Raw genomic sequence first — 15,112 nt, 5'->3', positions numbered from 1 at the left:
GTCGCCTCCCAGCCTGGCCTCTTTTAGTGGCGCCTCTTTGCCTTACGCCAATTTCGTAAGTAAGCGCTGAGACCAACCCAGAGGCTCCTCCAGCTCCGAAACCTGACGTGAAAACTCGCGGGGCTGCACTGACGGCAGCCATCTTTGATTCGGGCAAAACCACACCCTCGCACCCCACGGACCACTCCCTCTCAGCGTCCCCAGGCTTTTCAACGACTAACGTAAGGCGTTAACCTTAGCGGCGGTGTTGAAGAAACACGCACAGAAACCTGACTATCCATGACCCCGGAGGTGCCAGATCCCGCCAATGTTAACATGGCGGCTAAACCCGAGCAGCAGAAGAGCGCTGACGCCAATGAAGTCATGCTCGAAAAACGAGCAAGTCGGCGGGGCAGCGATGAAGTAATCTCGCGAGATCGAAGCCAGCCTCCTCTCGGCCCGGAAGCCTCGTCCGAGGGGGCGGAGGGGCGGAGGAGGGAGCGGGAGTCCGGCGAGAACCAGTGGAGGAGTCCGCTGCTGTTGCCTGCGTAAGCGGAGCAGCGACTCCGGGCGGCTACGCCGCGGAATCGGCGTAGGCGGCTTTGGAGAATCGGCGGGCTGCGCTGCGCCCGGGCTGGTCGCGGAGGGGGGAGGGGATGTCGGTCAGTGCGAGATCCGCTGCTGCTGAGGAGAGGAGCGTCAACAGCAGCACCATGGGTGAGTCTCAGCTTTGGGCCGTCGCGACTCGGGTCGGAGGCTCGGGACGCTGGGGGGCTCTGTGGCCCCCCGATCGGGTGGTGGTGGGGGAAACGCCCTGAGGCGCGGCGCGGCGCTGGGGCGAAAGCAGGTGAGGTGGGGGGCGACGGCGGGCCCGGGGCGCGGCGGTGGCCGCGGACCCGGGGGGAGGGGAGGCGGCGGCAGTGACAGTTTGAATTGAATGTGCGGAGAACCGAGGCGGCGGCATTTCCTGTGCCGCGGCGGGCGGGCCCGGGGAGTGGAGAGACGTGAGCCGCGGCCTCCGCCGCCGGACCCCGAGCAGGGTCTCCTTTGCCGGGCCTCCGGCTCCGCGGCCCTGCGTCTTCGCGTCGGCGGCCGCGGCTCCAGCGGCGGAACTCCCCTCGTGGGGGAGTGGGCCTGGCGAGGAGGGTGGGAATGTGTGTGCGCGTCCGGGTGAGGGTGCTGTGTGGGCCGGCCCCGGGAGGGCGGCGGCGGGGAGGGAGGAAGAGGGATGCATCAGGCTGAAGCTGCGGTGCAGGCGGCGGCGGCGGCTGCTGCTGCTGCAGCGGCTCCAGCGACTGTGTCGCCTCCTCGCTCCCCCTTCCCGCCTCTAGGGCTTCTTTTTCTCAGGCGCGGCCCGGGAGGCCGGTGGATGGCGGGCAAAGCTTGAATAAGGAGGATAAGGAGCCTGGTTTGGGCTTAATTTTTAAGAAAAAGGGAAAAGAGAACGTTTAGGAAGGGCGCCCTCCGGAGGAGCTGAAGGGCTGGGAAGGGTCTTTGAAAAAGGGAGGGAGTTGGAGATACGGACTGGCGATGTTTAAGGAAATTAAGTTTTGAAAATATTTAAGTATTCTCATTTATTCTCTTAAGAAGCCCTTTCATTTCCTTTTCTCCTCCACGTATTGGAAAAAGAACGAGGCCATTTCATTCACATTTTCCACTCCCGAGTTCCATTTCATACTGTGTATATAGTAGGAGATAGCAACTGAAATTTTTCTAACACATTTCCATTTGCTGAGTTACATTTTGAGAGTACACGGTTTCGTATCTGGGTTGTGAGGTCCAGGTGTTTGTTTAGATACTGAATTAGTTTATTCTTGCGACTTTATTGTTCTAGTTCAACTTTATGGTTTCTCTTGGTGGTGTTACTTTGATGAAATGGAAGGATATTTTTCTGAGTACCCTTGGTAATCGAAATCAACAGGTAATCTAGATTCTAAAGCATTTTACGTATTTATTAAGGTGATGAGTAAGGTCAGTTCCCTACCCTTATAAAAAGTTGTTTATAAGCAAGTTTAGGAAGTTTTTTGGCATTAGGTGCACAGGTAGAGATGAACTTTATGAAATCCTGATAGACTGAAGGATACTGCCTTAGCAGTGTATAAACAATTACGAATCTAGTTAATGCTTCTTGGATCTCTTATTCTTTCAAATGGCAGGGGAAGGAGCAGGGAGGAGGGGGGGAATGGGGGCAGGAAACAATCTTTTATCCCACCCAGCTGTTCAGTGGGTGGGGCTAGAGGAGATTGGGTTGAGTGGAACTATGAAATAAATGTGGAAGCTCCGTAGATGATTGTATGGTAGCACTGTGTCCTTCTGTGTTTGGACAGCATGACGGAGCCAGGTCTTCTCAATACAGTTATTAAAAATATCACGTGCTCTTAGGCTCACAGAATTGAAGCTCATAACTGAAAAATTTATTTTGAGTTTATGGCAAGTAGATTTTAATTTGCAGAAACTATAATTGTGTAAAATAAGTGTCTGGTTTCTGATTTTGATTTTGAGGTATTTGATACATAACTACAGAAAAGGTAATTTATGTATCAGATACATATCAGTTACCGATAGATTGTTTCAAAACTTTGTTATAAAATTGATTCTTTGGATTTGCATATTTTCACATAGAAATAATCTTAAATAACTATGTCAGGACTTTTGGGCTGTTCTGAGACAAGATAGGACCCCTGAAAGACCTTAGAGCAATTGTAGAGGGTTAAAAATGAGAACTCAGGTGGTAAAGAATCCTCCTGAGATAGGGAACAGGAGGGTTTGATCCCTGGGTCAGGAATATCCCCTGGAGAAGGAAATGGCAACCCACTCCAGTATTCTTATCTGCGGAATCCCATGGACGGAGGAGCCTGGCGGGCTACAGTCCATAGGGTTGCAAAAGAGTTGGACACAGATTAGTGACTAAACAGCAACAAAAAATGGAAGGAAGGAGGAAGAGTTAGATTTCCAAGATCTCAGTAATGGGGAGTGGTCAGATGAGTAGACCACTTGGTGTGAAGATAGTGGGTTGAGCAAGTTGGTTTCAGACTTGTTAGAAATTGATGGTATATGTATTCACTATAGACTCTATTCTTGTATTTGCCAGTAGAGTATTATTATCTAATTAAATTATCAGCTGAGAACATGGTTCACATTTTAAGCTAATAAACTATCTTCAGTTACTGATTAGAAGTAGAAACTTAATTTAACATTTATACATTTTACTAAATTTTGAGACAAACTTTTTTATTTTTCTATACAAAGTTTGGACTCTAAATGACAAGATCTATTGCACAATGAAACTGATGTAGAAAAAAATGTGTTTTTGAGGAGTAGAATTTTAAGGTAGTGTGATTATAGGTTAGGCTTGCCAGATGAGAGCGCACTGTTAAATGTAGACCTACATTTGGTCTCTACAGCAGTGTTTTGCAGACTGTGAGTTGAGACAAGTGGATGTTGAAATCAGTTTTGTGGATTTCTACCAATATTTTACAAAGTAGGAAAGAAAAAATAGCAGTACATTGTAGAAATTTGGAGTGGTAAATTTTGTTGTGTTTGTATTGTGTTGAGATATAACTTTTTTTTTTAATTGAGAATTGTGATCAAAAAAGTTTGTAAAAAACACTTGGGGATGTGCAGTATGGATTGGTGAAGTTGAAGATCTTTAAACTTTACGATAGAGGTCGTAATGTGAGGATGTAAGACTAAATGAAATTAAGTCTTATTTTTGATTCATTTATTGTGTACTTTATGTAGCTGGTGTGGTTAGAGAGATCTGAGATCTACTTTTCCTTGAGAGGAGGTCATCTCCCACAGTTATATAGAAAGCAGGGTGGGTCGCAAAAGAAGATAGTATTATATCATTCAATGTCTCTGTTCTTGACTTTGAGGAGAAAAGAATGTTTTTGGTCTTGTCCTTTTGCATTATGGAAGATGTGGAGAGCCAGATTTTGAGCATGAGCTTGGGTAAAAGGGACCAAAAAGGCAGCTTGGTTAGCATTCAGCGTTGAAGGCCTTAGGTGAGACACACAAAAGGTCCTTGTAATTCATACTTGGTGCAGTGTAACTCTACAGAGATAGGGATTACAGATAGGGATTTGAGTTCAAAGTATTAATAATAACAGAAATAGAGTATCAGGACTAGGGTGTATAGTATAAGGACTTTGGTGTCAGACAGACATGCAGTCAAATCCTGGCTTTGCCACTTATTAGATGTATTAGTCAATGATAGGTTTAGGTTAGTGCTTCTCAAACTGATGAAGGGTGTTTTTTTATTTTATTTTTTAAAATTTCCAATTCACTGTTGATTGACACAATTGTAAAGTACAAGTTATTGCAAGTTACTTTTACTAACTTGCATTATTTTTATTAATGCAGATGAAATTTAAAAAGGCAAAAATAACAAGCCCCAATTTTTAAAGATCCAATAGACATAAAGTTATTCTGGTATAAGAATTTTCATTTCTGTGTTCTACATTTGTATTTCTCTGGTGTAAACCATTGAACAATCAGACTGGTCCCTCCATAGACTATACTTCGAATAGTTCTGGGTTAAACCATGGTGCAGTAACAAATAGTCCTAAAAATCTTAGTGGCAGTAGTTTAAAGATGAGGTCATGCCTGTCCTGAAGTTCGTGTATTTTATTTTAAGCAATTGTTTTTTAATTTCAGAAGTACTTTGAAGATTGAGAAGAGTACATAAGTATCCCCTGAGGTTGGGGAGTAAAGCCTAATTTTGCTTACATTATTCTGAAGTGTATCTTAGGTATTTATGTGACATTTATTTTAGATATTAATGTGACATTTGCATTTTATCTGTATTTGTTTGACTTATATATAAGTGAAACTCAGACATGTCCAACTCTTTTGTGACTCCATGGACTGTTTCCTACCAGACTCCTCTGTCCATGGGATTCTCCATGCAGGAATACTGGAGTAGGTTGCCATTTTCCTTCTCCACCGGATCTTCCAAACACAGAGATTGAACCTGGGTCTCCATTGCAAGCGGACTTGTTATCACCTGAGCCATCAGGGAAGACCCATATACAATATAAAGATAATCCCCCCCCTCCTTCTTCCTCACCAATGTGGGATTAAAAATTGACTTTCCTGAAGATATGTTAATTCTATTCCTTTGTTTACCTCTGGGGCCACAACTGAGTACTTTTGATAGCTTCATTTGAGATGGGGCTCAGATCAAGGTTTCTCAGACTGGGCAAGAGTGCAGTTTGGCGTTTTTAATTGGGAGGGAGTGGGCTGTCTTGTGCATTGTCCAATGTTGACCAGCATCCCTGGCCTCTACTAACTAGATACCAGTAGCAGTTCATCCTCCTCAGTGATGACAGGGAAAAAAAAATGTCTCCAGACATTGCCAAATGTCACCTGGGAGGGCCAGTTTGAGAACCACTATACTAGGTGATGGAGAACCCTTTGAAAGATCATCGCAGATGAGGAAGAAAAAAAGTCTTTGTTAAACATCTGGTTCATAATTCTTCCTCCTAGAACTCTTACCACTTGGTATTTCTCAAACTTAGAAATCAGAATCACCTAGGTAGCTAGTGCTCATTTCACATGCTAGCAAGATAATGCTGCAAATCCTTCAAGCTCGTATTCAGCAGTACCTGAACCAAGAACTTCCAGATGTACAAGCTGGGTTTAGAAAAGGCAAAGGAACCAGAGATCAAATTGCCAACACTCATTGGATCTTAGAAAAGCAAGGGAATTCCAGAAAAACATCTGCTTTTGCTTCAATGACTATGCTGAATTCTTTGTGTGGATACTGGAAAATTCTTAAGAGATGGGAATAGCAGACCACTTTACCTGTCTCCCAGGAAACCTGTTTGCAGGTTAATAAGCAACAGTTGGAACCAGTTATAGAATGATAGATTAGTTCAAAATTGGGAAATGGGTATGTTAAGTCTGTATGTTATCACCCTGCTTATTTAACTTACATGCAGAGTACATCGTGCAAAATGCCTGGCTGGAATCGAGATTGCCAGGAGAAATAGCAACAACCTCAGATATGCAGATGATACCCCTCTAATGGCAGAAAGTGAAGAGGAACAAAAGAGCCTCTTGATGAAAGTGAAAGAGGAGAGTGAAAACCTGGCTTAAAACTCATAATTCAAAAAACTAAGATCATGGCATCTGGTCCCATCACTTCATGGCGAATAAATAGATGGGGAAAAAGTGGAAACAGTGACAGACTGTATTTTCTTGGGCTCCAAAATCATTGTGGATGGTGACTGCAGGCATGGAATTAAAAGAGTCTTACTCCTTGGAAGAAAAACTATGACAAACCTAGACAGCATATTAAAAAGCAGAGACATCACTTTGCCAACAAAGGTCCATATAGTCAAAGTTGTGGTTTTTCTAGTAGTCCTGTGTGGATGTGAGAGTTGGACCATAAGGAAGGCTATGCACCAAAGAATTGATGCTTCCAAATTGTGCTGGAGAAAACTCTTGAGAGTCCCTTGGATAGAGAGAAGTATCATTTCTTGAAACAGGTAATTTAAAACATGAAATTCAGAGTCTGTGGGACAGCTAAGTGAGCATAGTAGAGTCTCAATACTAGGAGAGACATCTAGGATGGAAAACAAGCATTTTAAGGTTTCTGTAAATGTATTCATTTGTGCTTTGAATTTTTATGTTTAGTAATTGAATGTCTATGTTGAAGAAAAGCTGTACTCTAGTTTGGTGAATAAATTTTTTGATATTTTTATAAGACTTGATGTTTTTAGTTTGGTGAGCAAACTTGAAGGAAATTGGAATAAAGTGATTTGTGTGAAACTTATGTGTTCTTCACAGCTAGACAGACTGAGATTAATAATTTCTTAAATAGTACTAAAATGTCTAGCTATTAAAAATTTGTACTGATACTTTCAAAGCAGTAGCTGTTTCAAACTGTTTGCTAGTGTTTCTTTATATCAGTGACTTTTTTTTTATCCTTATATGTTCAAATTGTTTATTCAGATAATAATCAGAGTTCTTCCTTTTTTGAGGAAGATTTTGGTATATATTGTCAATCAGTTTTCAAAAATACTAGAAATATTTTGAGTGAGGTAATTATTTGTGTAAGAGGAGGCAAAACCTTCATAGCAATCTTAGTGCTTTCTGGTTATTCTATTATAATGACTAGGGTACTACCTCATTTGTTACATGTTTTTGGGTCGATACAAGGAAAACTTTTTCAGTAACTAGTCTTACCTTAAAGCATCAACATTTTATACCATTTTTAATTTTAAAAAGTTTAGTAGATATATTTATTTCCTTTTGTGATTAAATACATTAACCAAGAGGGGAAAAAAGCCACTAAGTTATTAATATTTCAATCACTGAAGTTTGATTTGTTTTCTTAATTACACACTTTTTTTCATGGTTGTGATTAGTGGTATATTAGTGACTAGTTGTCCTCAACCCTAGTTAGGCATTGGAAACACTTTCAGTTTTTAATGTACCTGGAGGCTTGTTAATTCACTGGGTGTGAGGTGGGGCTCAGAAATTTACTTTTTTTTTTTTTTTTTTAGTATTTTAGGTAGTTTTGATGAGCAACCAGGGTTGATAACTTCTGATGTGAATTATGTGGGGTAATATATGTAAAAGTGCTCTGTAAACTCTTTAAAATTTATACAAAACCAAGGTACTATTCTCTTAATATTTAATAATATTTTTGGTGTTATTTTAAGGTTATTTTAAGTATATGGTGTTTCTAATATTGATATTCTAATTGTCTAGACATTTTATTATTTCAAGATGTTCAGTTTCATTATTTTAGAACTATAAATAGTGTAAAAAGAGTATGGTTAAGCCTCTTCTGCCTCTCCCAATTATTTTCCTAGGGCATCTGTTAGTTTAGTATCTTAAACTTGTTTTTATTTATATTTTTCATATTACTGGAGAGAGATATTTGTTATGTATAATCCAGTTAGCTTCCCTTCTTTCCTAAGAATATACTGAATTTGTTAAAATCACTATCAGGAATATTTGGTTTTGTGCTGTGATTTATATATGGGACTATTAAATAATGCAATATGAGAGTCATTTTTGTTTTTAAATTATACATAGTTTTTCACATTTTTGTGCTCTCAGGAATGTACCTAACTTCTCCTGTCCTTGAAGTTTGTAGCTGTTCAGCTTGCTGTTAATAATCTTTGTATTTTAGCTGCTCAGTCATTATTTCTTGGTTCATTTCTTTATTGAAGTTCTGCTCTCTGTTAAGTATTGGGTTAGATTTCCATTTTAATTCCCAGCTATATTGTGTTTTTATTTTTTTAATTAAAAAACAAACAAACAGAACATGGCAGCCCAGACACGGTGACTAACAGGTCAGGCAAGACAGCAAGATGGAGAGCACTATCAGGTTTGGAAACACAATGCGTTAGTTCCCTAGAGGCAGCTCTGAACCTACAGCTTGTATTTCATTTCTACATCAGCTAGTGCATTTGCTGCAGGAAGGGGAACCCCTTCCAGGGCCCAAGAGTGGGCTCTTGTCTAACACTCGGAAATGAATGGTCCGAGGACACACACGTGCTGACAGAGCAAGAGACTTTACTGGGAAAGGGCGCCCAGGTGGAGAGCGGTAGGGTGAGGGAACCTAGGAGAACTGCTCTGCTTCCTGGTTGTCAGTCTCAGGTTTTAGGGTAATGGAATCAGTTTCCAGATTGTCTTTGGCCAATCATTCCGACTTAAGAGTCCTTCCTGGTGGCCCTCCTATTGCTCAGCCAAGATGGATGCCAGAGAGAAGTATTCTGGGAAGTTAATTCCCAGTTATGTTCTGTGCAATATATTCTGACACCTGAGTGAAAAGGGAAGAAATTTAAGTAGAAATGATTTTTGTTTTATGAATATATAAAATAATGTGCAAATAGAAAACAACTAAGAAAACCAAAATACAATTTCGTTGTATAATTTGCAAAACCAAATTTGCTCTGAGTACAACTTGTAGTAGTCTGTTTTCTGATTGCTGAGAAGGGCAAATTGAGTAAACATGAGAACTTGGCATGAAAGAATGAAATTGTTGCCATTTCCTTCTCCAGGGAATCTTCCCTACCGAGGGGTCAAACCTGGGTCTCCTGCATTCCAGGCAGATTCTTTATTAACTGAGCCACCAGGGAAGCCCCAATCTTAGAACTGTAGTCAATCCTGTCACGTTTTGTATTAGAATATAAAAGTTGATCTAATACAGAAAAGTAGGAGTTACTTAACCAGTTGCTTAATTCAGGTGTGAGTCTAAAAAATAACTAGAATGACTTATTTGGTAAGTTATTGTTTTTTAGTCTTTAAGTTGTGTCCAACTCTGCGACCTCATGGGACTGTGTAGCACAGCAGGCTCCTCTGTCCTCTAACTATCTCCCAGAGTGCTCAGATTCATGTCCATTGAGTTGGTGGTGCTGTCTAACCATCTCCTCTTCTGTCATCCCTTTCTCCTCCTGCCTTCAATCATTCCCAGCATCAGGGTCTTTTCCAAAGAATTGGCTATTCTCATCAAGTGGCCAAAGTATTGGAGCTTCAGCTTCAGCAACGGTCCTTCCAATAAAGGTCCTTTCCTTTAGGATTGACTGGTTTGATCTCCTTGCAATCCAGGGGACTCTCACGAGTCTTCTCCAGCACCACAGTTCAAAAGCATCAATTCTTCGGTGCTCAGCCTTCTTTATGGTCCAGCTCACATCCATGCATGACTCCTGAAAAAACCATAGGTGAACCTTTGTGGGCAGAGTGATGTCTCTGCTTTTTAAGATACTGTCTAGGTTTGTCGTAGCATTCTTTCCAAGGAGCAAGGATCTTAATTTCGTGGCTGCATTCACCATCTGCAGTGATTTTGGAGCCCACAAAATCAAATCTGTCCCTGCTTCCACTTTTCTCTCTTATATTTGCCATGGAGTGATGGGACCGTATACCATGATCTTAGTTTTTTTTTTTTTTTATCTATTTTTAATTGAATGATAATTGCCTTACAGAATTTTGTTGTTTTCTGTCAAACATCAACGTGAATCAACTAGATCTTAGTTTTTTTTAATGTTGAATTTCACAGTAGCGTTTTCATTTTCCTCTTTCATCCTCATCAGGAGACTCTTTAGTTCTTTTTCACTTTCTGCCATTAGAGTGATGTCATCTGTGTATCTGAGGTTGTTGATATTTCTCCCGGCAATCTGACAAGTAGACCCACCAAAAATACTTGTTTGTGTTTGATCATGATGCTGTGCTGTTAAAAAAGATAATTACACAGATGTAGTTCCTTTTTTTACATTTCTGAAAGTTTGAAATAATTGTAGACTTGCTGAAAAGTTGCAGCCTGTATCCTTTTGAAACTTAAGTATTTGGTGAGCATGGAGGAAGTGCAAAGATAATACCAAAAACATGCATGTACAATGTGTTACATGAGATAAATATGCCATCAACATTAGTACTGGCTAGGAACAAGTGACCCAAGATGGGCGGGTCATGGCGGAGAGGTCTGACAGAATGTGGTCCACTGGAGAAGGGAATGGCAAACCACTTCAGTATTCTTGCCTTGAGAACCCCATGAACAGTATGAAAAGGCAAAATGATAGGATACTGAAAGAGGAACTCCCCAGGTCGGTAGGTGCCCAATATGCTACTGGAGATCAGTGGAGAAATAACTCCAGAAAGAATGAAGGAATGGAGCCAAAGCAAAAACAATACCCAGTTGTGGATATGACTGGTGATAGAAGCAAGGTCCGATGCTGTAAAGAGCAATATTGCATAGGAACCTGGAATGTTAGGTCCATGAATCAAGGCAAATTGGAAGTGGTCAAATAGGAGATGGCAAGAGTGAGTGTTGACATTCTAGGAATCAGTGAACTAAAATGGACTGGAATGGGTGAAGAACTCAGATGACCATTATATCTACTACTGTGGGCAGGAATCCCTTAGAAGAAATGGAGTAGCCATCATGGTCAACAGAAGAGTCCGAAATACAGTACTTGGATGCAATCTCAAAAATGGCAGAAAGATCTCTGTTCGTTTCCAAGGCAAACCATTCAATATCACAGTAATCCAAGCCTGTGCCCCAACCAGTAACGCTGAAGAAGCTGAAGTTGAATGATTCTGTGAAGACCTACAAGACCTTTTAGGACTAACACCCCCAAAAGACGTCCTTTTCATTATAGGGGACTGGAATGCAAAAGTAGGAAGTCAAGAAACGCCTGGAGTAACAGACAAATTTGGCCTTGGAGTACGGAATGAAGCAGGGCAAAGGCTAATAGAGTTTTGCTAAGAGAACACGCTGGTCATAGCAAACACCCTCTTCCACAACACAAGAGAAGACTACACATGGTCATCAGCAGATGTTCAACACTGAAATCAGATTGATCATATTCTTTGCAGCAAAAGATGGAGAAGCTCTATACAGTCAGCAAAAACAAGACCAGGAGCTGACTGTGGCTCAGATCATGAACTCCTTATTGCCAAAATTCAGACTTAAATTGAAGAAAGTGGGGAAAACCACTAGACCATTCAGGTATGACCTAAATCAAATCCCTTATGATTATACAGTGGAAGTGAGAAATAGATTTAAGGGACTAGATCTTATAGACAGAGTGCTGATGAACTATGGACGGAGGTTCGTGACATTGTACAGGAGACAGGGATCAAGACCATCCCCATGGAAAAGAAATGCAAAAAGGCAAAATGGTTGTCTGAGGAGGCCTTACAAATAGCTGTGAAAAGAAGAGAAGCGAAAAGCAAAGGAGAAAAGGAAAGATACTCCCATTTGAATGCAGAGTTCCAAAGAATAGCCAGGAGAGGTAAGAAAGCCTTCCTCAGCAATCAATTCAAAGAAATAGAGGAAACCAACAGAATGGGAAAGACTAGAGATCTTCAAGAAAATTAGAGATACCAAGGGAACATTTCATGCAAAAATGGGCTCAATAAAGGACAGAAATGGTATGGACCTAACAGAAGCAGAAGATATTAAGAAGAGGTGGCAAGAATACACAGAAGAACTGTACAAAAAAGATCTTCACGACCCAGATAATCATGATGGTGTGATCACTCACCTAGAGCCAGACATCCTGGAATGTGAAGTCAGGTGGGCCATCACTATGGACAAACTAGTGGAGGTGATGGAATTCCAGTTGAGCTATTTCGAATCCTGAAAGATGATGCTGTGAAAGTGCTGCACTCAATATGCCAGCGTATTTGGATAACTCAGCAGTTGGCCACAGGACTGGAAAAGGTCAGTTTTCATTCCAGTCCCTAAGAAAGGCAATCCCAAAGAATGCTCAAACTACCACATAGTTGCACTCATCTCACACGCTAGTAAAGTAATGCTCAAAATTCTCCAAGCCAGGCTTCAGCAGTACGTGAGCCGTGAACTTCCAGATGTTCAAGCTGGTTTTAGAAAAGGCAGAGGAACCAGAGATCAAATTGCCAATATCCGCTGGATCATCAAAAAAGCAGGAGAGTTCCAGAAAAACATCTTTTTTGCTTTATTGACTATGCCAAAGCCTTCGACTGTGTGGATCACAATAAACTGTGGAAAATTCTGAAAAAGATGGGAATACCAGATCACCTGACCCACCTCCTGAGAAACCTATATGCGGGTCAGGAAGCAACAGTTAGAACTGGACATGGAACAACAGACTGGTTCCAAATAGGAAAAGGAGTACGTCAAGGCTGTATATTGTCACCCTGCTTATTTAACTTCTATGCAGAGTACATCATGAGAAATGCTGGGCTGGAAGAAGCACAAGCTGGAATCAAGATTGCTGGGAGAAATATCAATAACCTCAGATATGCAGATGACACCACCCTTATGGCAGAAAGTGAAGAGGAACTAAAAAGTCTCTTGATGAACGTGAAAGAGGAGAGTGAAAAAGTTGGCTTAAAGCTCAGCATTCAGAAAACTAAGATCATGGCATCTGGTCCCATCACTTCATGGCAAATAAATAGGGATACAGTGGAAACAGTGTCAGACTTTTTTTTTTTGGGCTCCAAAATCACTGCAGATGATGATTGCAGCCATGAAATTAAAAGGCGCTTACTCCTTGGAAGGAAAGTTATGACCAACCTAGATAGCATATTAAAAAGTAGAGACATTACTTTTCCATCAAAGGTCCGTCTAGTAAAGGCTGTGGTTTTTCCAGTGGTCGTGTATGGATGTGCGAGTTGGACTATGAAGAAACCTGAGCGCTGAAAAATTGATGCTTTTGAACTGTGGTATTGGAGAAGACTCTTGAGAGTTCCTTGGACTGCAAGTAGATCCAACCAGTCCATCCTAAAGGAGATCAGTCCTGGGTGTTCATTGGAAGGACTGATGCTGAAGCTGAAACTCTAATACTTTGGCCACCTCATGTGACGAGTTGACTCATTGGAAAAGACCCTGATGCTGGGAGGGATTGGGGGCAGGAGGTAAAGGGGACAACAGAGGATGAGATGGCCGGATGGCATCACCATCTCGATGGACATGAGTTTGAGTGAACTCCGGGAGTTGGTGATGGACAGGGAGGCCTAGCATGCTGCGATTTATGGGGTCACAAAGAGTCGGACACGACTAAGCAACTGAACTGAACTCAACTGAAGGTCCTTGTTTAAGAAAAAAAAAAGGAAAAAACTTATTTCCTAGGCCCTACCAGCAACATTCTAATTCCCTACTTCTAGACTTAGGACCCAGGTATTTGTTTTTATCAAGCTTCCCAGATGTTTCTGATTATAGCGAGGTTTGGAAATCTTTTAACTGCAAGATAAAAGTCCAGAGGCCTTGATAATAGCTGTTGTCTATTGCACAACCACTGTAACAACTGTCGTTTATTGTGCTTATTGTATCTGAAGTGCCAAATATTTCAAGTATTTCATATATATCTTACAATAACCTCATAAATACGTTGTCCCAGTCTAAGGCTCAGAAAGGTTATGTGGCTTACCCATCCAAAGTGTAGCTCCAAGTTACAGCAGATACTAGATTTTTTATTTCTATCTTTATTTGTACAGTGCTCCACAGTCTTATCTATGGAGGATATATTCCAAGGTCCCCAGTGGATGCTTGAAACCACAGATAGTAATACCCAAGCCTGTATGTATTGTTTTTTCCTATACATACATACTTAGGATAAAGTTTAACTTATAAATTAGACACAGTAAGAGATGGACAACAATAGCTAATAATAAAGCAGAACAGTTGTAACTATACTGTAATAAAGGTTGTTATAAAAAATGTGGTCTGTCTCTCAAGTTCAACTCTGCCAGAAATGTGGCAGTGGCTTCTTCATTGGCAGACTCAGCCTCTCCAGTAATTTTTATATTTTTCATTTGAAATCTATTCTTGAGTCTGTGTAACCATTTCATTTTTGAGTAAATGACTTGGTATCACTTGTTTTAGGGGATCCCTTGCTTGCTAAAGGTGTCATACAGGGTCCATGCTTTCTGGTGTGACCTGTTGCCATCATTTGTAACATGTTTTATGTTCATGTCTTCCACCCATAGATTTAATGCCTTTTCCATCCTGACTTTTCCATTTGTCTTGCACTGTGACTTTTCCTTTTCCATTTATCAGGCGCTGTGGCTGTAACTTTGCAGTTTGAGGTGTATCAGCAAAAGTAGCATAAATTTTTTTTCCTTTTTCTCAATTTCGTGGATAGAAGATTCCTTCTTACAGTGAATCTTAGCAACCTAAGGTACAATTTCTTTTTCCTTATTAAGTCAAGACCTTCACCTTTTCATTTTTGGGAAGTACTTTATAGCTTCTCTTTCATATATGTAAATTGCCAGAATTCCAACTCCTGTTCTTTGGCGCCATTATTAAGTAAAATTATGAAGTGAGGGTTACTTGAACGCAAGCATTGCAATATCACAACGGGTGATCTGATTATACTGAGAAGTCTAAGTGACCAGTGGGCAGGATATACAGAACAGAGGGATGAATCACATCACAGGCTGGACAGAGCAGGACAGCACAGGAAGGTGTGAGATTTCATCATGCTATTCAGAACAGCACACAATTTAAAACTGATGAATTGCTTATTTCTGGAATTTTCCATTTAATATTTTCAGACTGCAGTTGACAGCTGGTAGCTGAAACCTTGAAAAGCAAAACTTGAGGTGAAGGGGGACTCTTACTGACCTATGATTATCTTATATATTTTTTAATTAAAAACTTGTGTAGTCATTTTAGGGTCTCTTTGCTTGGCTT

The 15,112-nt window shown here is 40.9% G+C and overlaps 1 protein-coding gene across 4 annotated transcripts in view; it reads left to right on the top strand.

Annotated features, from left to right (window-relative positions):
• Positions 1-470: 470 nt before the first annotated feature.
• Positions 471-15,112, top strand: part of SEPTIN7 (septin 7) — a 92,407-nt gene continuing 77,765 nt past the window's right edge. Inside the window, exons 1-2 of one of the 4 annotated variants that reach the window (XM_043463214.1) lie at positions 471-696; positions 2,196-2,197. In XM_043463214.1, the coding sequence (XP_043319149.1) occupies positions 636-696; positions 2,196-2,197 (63 nt within the window). In that variant the 5' untranslated portion in view covers positions 471-635. Of the gene's footprint in view, positions 697-2,195; positions 2,198-6,854; positions 6,860-15,112 lie in introns of all 4 variants that reach the window. The other 3 variants (XM_043463213.1, XM_043463215.1, XM_043463217.1) reach the window with 3 other exon arrangements.

This window comes from Cervus canadensis, chromosome 3, assembly GCF_019320065.1.
Source record: "Cervus canadensis isolate Bull #8, Minnesota chromosome 3, ASM1932006v1, whole genome shotgun sequence".
Taxonomy (NCBI): Eukaryota; Metazoa; Chordata; class Mammalia; order Artiodactyla; family Cervidae; genus Cervus; species Cervus canadensis.
Note: the sequence above shows the minus strand (reverse complement) of the source record. Positions and strands in the feature narration are given on the sequence as shown.